This window comes from Perognathus longimembris, chromosome 6, assembly GCF_023159225.1.
Source record: "Perognathus longimembris pacificus isolate PPM17 chromosome 6, ASM2315922v1, whole genome shotgun sequence".
Lineage (NCBI taxonomy): Eukaryota > Metazoa > Chordata > Mammalia > Rodentia > Heteromyidae > Perognathus > Perognathus longimembris.
Window position 1 is genome coordinate 20096896 of NC_063166.1, and position 3754 is coordinate 20100649.

Sequence of the window (3754 nt, forward strand, 5' to 3'; positions counted from 1 at the left end):
AAAGTGGCTGCATCTCTTCCCCGGGGAGGTGAGGCTTCAGATCACAAAGCAAAGAGGGAAATGAGAGTCAGGTGGCCAGCTGCATCCAGGCGGCCAGCTCCGTCTCCAGAAGTCAGGTTTAGCAATAGAGGGTACATGAAGAGGAGGAGCAGTTAGAGCTAAAATGAGGGATCCAGTTCGCAGCTCCCCAGTTGCGGGTTTCCGTGGCAAGGGGCCACGACAAGAAATGGGCGGGTCAGGGCTCTTCTAGAAACAAGGTGACTACAGGTCATCATCTCCGTCTTCACCATCAGGAGTCTCCTTTTCTATGGCGTTCTCCTCCACAGCTTCTCTCTTCTGCTTCTGCTGCTCCTGGTCCTGCTCCAGCCCCGGCCTGGGCCCCCAAGCCAGGTCAGGCACTGATGTGGCACCGCCACCTTCTACCTCCACGAGGAGCTGTTCCATGTGCTCGCTGCTGCCTGCTGCCTGCTTCTCCTCTGCTTCCTCCTCACCTTCGTCATCGGGGGTGACCTCCCTAGGCTGTTTGGGGGAGCCCTCCGATAGGATCTCTGCCTTCCTCTTCAGCAGGCCCTTCTCTTCCTCCTTCTTCTCCGTCACCTGGGCAGGCTTGTCCTCTACCTGCGGGGCGTCCTCCTGACTGCCCTCCACACTCCTGGGCTGGTCTGCATCGCCCTCCTGGGCCTTGGGCTCGGACTCGGGCTCCACCTTGGGCCCCGGCTCCACCTGGGGCCCCGGCTCCACCTTGGGCCCATGGGCGCGGGTCTTCTCCAGGCTCCGGCAGCCAGAAGCCTTGATGGTGGGGTTGTTCTCGATCTCCCACAGCCCCTCGGTGAAGCCCCTCCTCTTGTTGGGCTTGCCGAACTTCTCCTTGGACTCCTCATACGGGAAGAGGTATTTGGGGCCTAAGAAAGCCGTCTCGTGGGTCCCGAAGAAAAACACCTGGTACCTGTTGGGCTCAGCCATTTGCTCTATCCTCGCCGGCCAGTGGGCATAACCCTTTAACTTGGCAAACACCAGGTCCCCGTTATTGTACTTGCACGTGATGTAACCCGACATTGCAGGCGTTGTGCGGGATGGGCCAGACTCTTTGACCGCCCAGAAGGCGATGGCCAAGATGGCCGAGTCTGAGCTGCGGGAGCAGCCGCTGAGCTAGGTCTCGCGAGATGTAGCAAGAGGTCGCGTGATGCTGCGAGGGGCCACGTGATGGCACCAGGAAGGCACTGGCGATGCTTCCGCAACCTGAGAAGATTCCACTCTTCCTAAGCGAGGGAGAAGATGCTTTAAGTCTAACTCAGGGTGCGGGGTGGGGGGTCCTGAGTTTCTAGAATGACATAGAATAGTTAGGAGGCAGTTCTGCCAAAAAGGTTCTGGTGCTGCTCAATCCTGAGGCTGCTTGGGCCATGGGGACTGCCTAGTTCATACCGTGTGCTGGAGTAGTCTAGAAAGATGGCCCTTGAGGCAAATGTGGATGGAGAAAATACGTGACTAGCACACACATACACACACACACACACACACACACACACACACACACACACGCCCCTGGACACTAAAAATGATTGAGGGCAAGACCTCGATGTCCTTGTGGGTCCTGATAAGTTCACTACAGGAGAGTCTACCCCAGCATCAGGATATCAGATGTCTGGATTTCAACCATTTTCTCATTTCCTCTGAACTAACCTTGGAATCTCAGTGAAGCTCAAGAACAGGGCAGAAGTCTGGTGAAAGGAGAGAGTTAGCCTATGGTTAGGATGTCTAGAGGGCATCTCACTTGGTAACAAAAAAAGAAAAGGACACATTATAAATACCCTCAGGGTCACAGAATGTATATTGCAACATCATGAACTTAGTGAACCAAATGTATCAAAATTTCCTACTTTATATGGGAATGTTGCCATACAGTGAAAGATATGACTATATGATTACAACACTGAGTAAATGTAGCCAGTAGCTTTCTATAAAAGGAGAAAACTGAGCTCCTTACTAGGCAGAATAGTAGGACCACCTCTCCCTGGGGTAAATGGGGCAGGGAGTTAAGTAAGCATTGTTACAGTGCCTTTAAATACTGTTAAATCACTGTTAAGAAGCCTTTTTTTTTCTTTGTAAACTGAGACTGAGACATTCCCTTTTAACGTTTATTTTTCCTTTAAATAAATTAAGAAGTTGGGGGCTAGGGCAATTTGACTCCCTAATTAACAGCTGTTAGGCCTTACTCTGGTACTCTGAATGCCCTGAGTTAAGAACCATCAGCCAACTAAGCAGCTGGCTTGTCCTCACAGAATAGCTCCCTGAACACCACTTGCAGAGTGATTATACTGTGGACACTCTAGAAGCTGCACTGGCCTTGGAATTACAGCACCTTAAGAAATAGCAGCCTTGATGAACTCTAGCTGACTCTACCGCCATTTTCACTCAGGCTGAAGGCCTGTGGAGGCTTGTTATTGGCACAAAGTTCTTCATTTGCATGAAAGACTGTGCTGTGGTTGGTGAAAATTCAGTTCTTCATTTGCATGAGTAACTGTGCTATACTTGTTTGTATTTGGTGTAGTCATTTGTATAATAGTCTATTGTGATTGATACAAATACCCTTCCTACTATGTCTGTCTATATAAGAAGGCTGTACAGCTTGAGTGTGTATACATTTGTGAGCATGAGCCCATGAATCTTTCTTCTCCTTCTTCTTTTTTTTTTTCTTTTATCAATTGTGGGCCTTGAATTCGGGGCCTGGGCTCTGTCCTTGAGGTTTTTTTCACTCAAGCTTAATGCTCTACCACTCTAAGCCACATACCACTTCTGATTTCCTGGTGGTAACTGGGTGGAGATAAGAGTCTTGTGAGCACATTTCAGTCCGGGGTTGGCTTTGAACCTTAATAATCCTCAAATCTCAGCCTCTTGTGTAGCTAGGATTACAGACATGAACCACTAGCACTCCTTCTTGCCTGAGTTTTCTATGTGAGTAAAGTCAAGGATTCCATCTTGCTGATTAGTAACATGCTGACGAATAAGCTGTAGTTCTGCTCCTCTCAAACAAGTTAGTAATGAGCATTTCAAACTAAAGAAAGCATGATCTCAGCAGAGACTATTTTAAGAAGAGAATTTTCTGCAGATATATCTGTTCTAAACTAATATGAACAAGCATTTCATTGCAATTGTAGTTATGCAGCTTCACACATCTTCTTTTTCTTTTCTCTTTCTTTTTTCTTAATTCTGCTGAGAACATAAACTCAGACACCTAGTCATATTTTGAAGTTGATATTCTCAGTTATTACAACAAAGACTTTTCAAAATTAATCAAATAGTGAAGTGGAAGGATGTTCTTTCCCATTGTGACCAGTGGAGAATTAGAATTATGAACATAATTCATTTTTTTGCTTTCTGCTTAGACCATTTCATCTTTAGATGCTGGAGACTTGATCTAGACAAAGGGAGGTGAAACAAAAACTACATCCTCTAATGGTTATAATCATATTCCTCTAGCTTTTCAGTTAAATTGTTTTCTTAAAACACTTCACAGTATATGTCTACAACTTTATTACATAGATATCATCAAATGAAAGAAAATTTATTCTCCAAAATCCACAGTTTGCTCCAAAAGTATTTTATTTTTGTTTTTTTTTCTGAACAGTTATTTATTGTCAAAGTGATGTAGAGAGGTGTTACAGTTTCATACATAAGGCAGTGGGTACCTTTCTTGTACAACTTGTTACCTCCCCCCTTTTCCCCCCTCCCACTTTTCCTCCCCCCCCCCCACCCC

General features: G+C 46.7%; 1 protein-coding gene across 1 annotated transcript; it reads right to left on the reverse strand.

Moving 5' to 3' along the window:
- Positions 1–261: 261 nt before the first annotated feature.
- Positions 262–1056, reverse strand: Hdgfl1 (HDGF like 1). Its single transcript, XM_048349320.1, has one exon. The coding sequence runs from the start codon at positions 1054–1056 to the stop codon at positions 262–264; it is 795 nt and encodes a 264-aa protein (XP_048205277.1).
- Positions 1057–3754: the final 2698 nt, after the last annotated feature.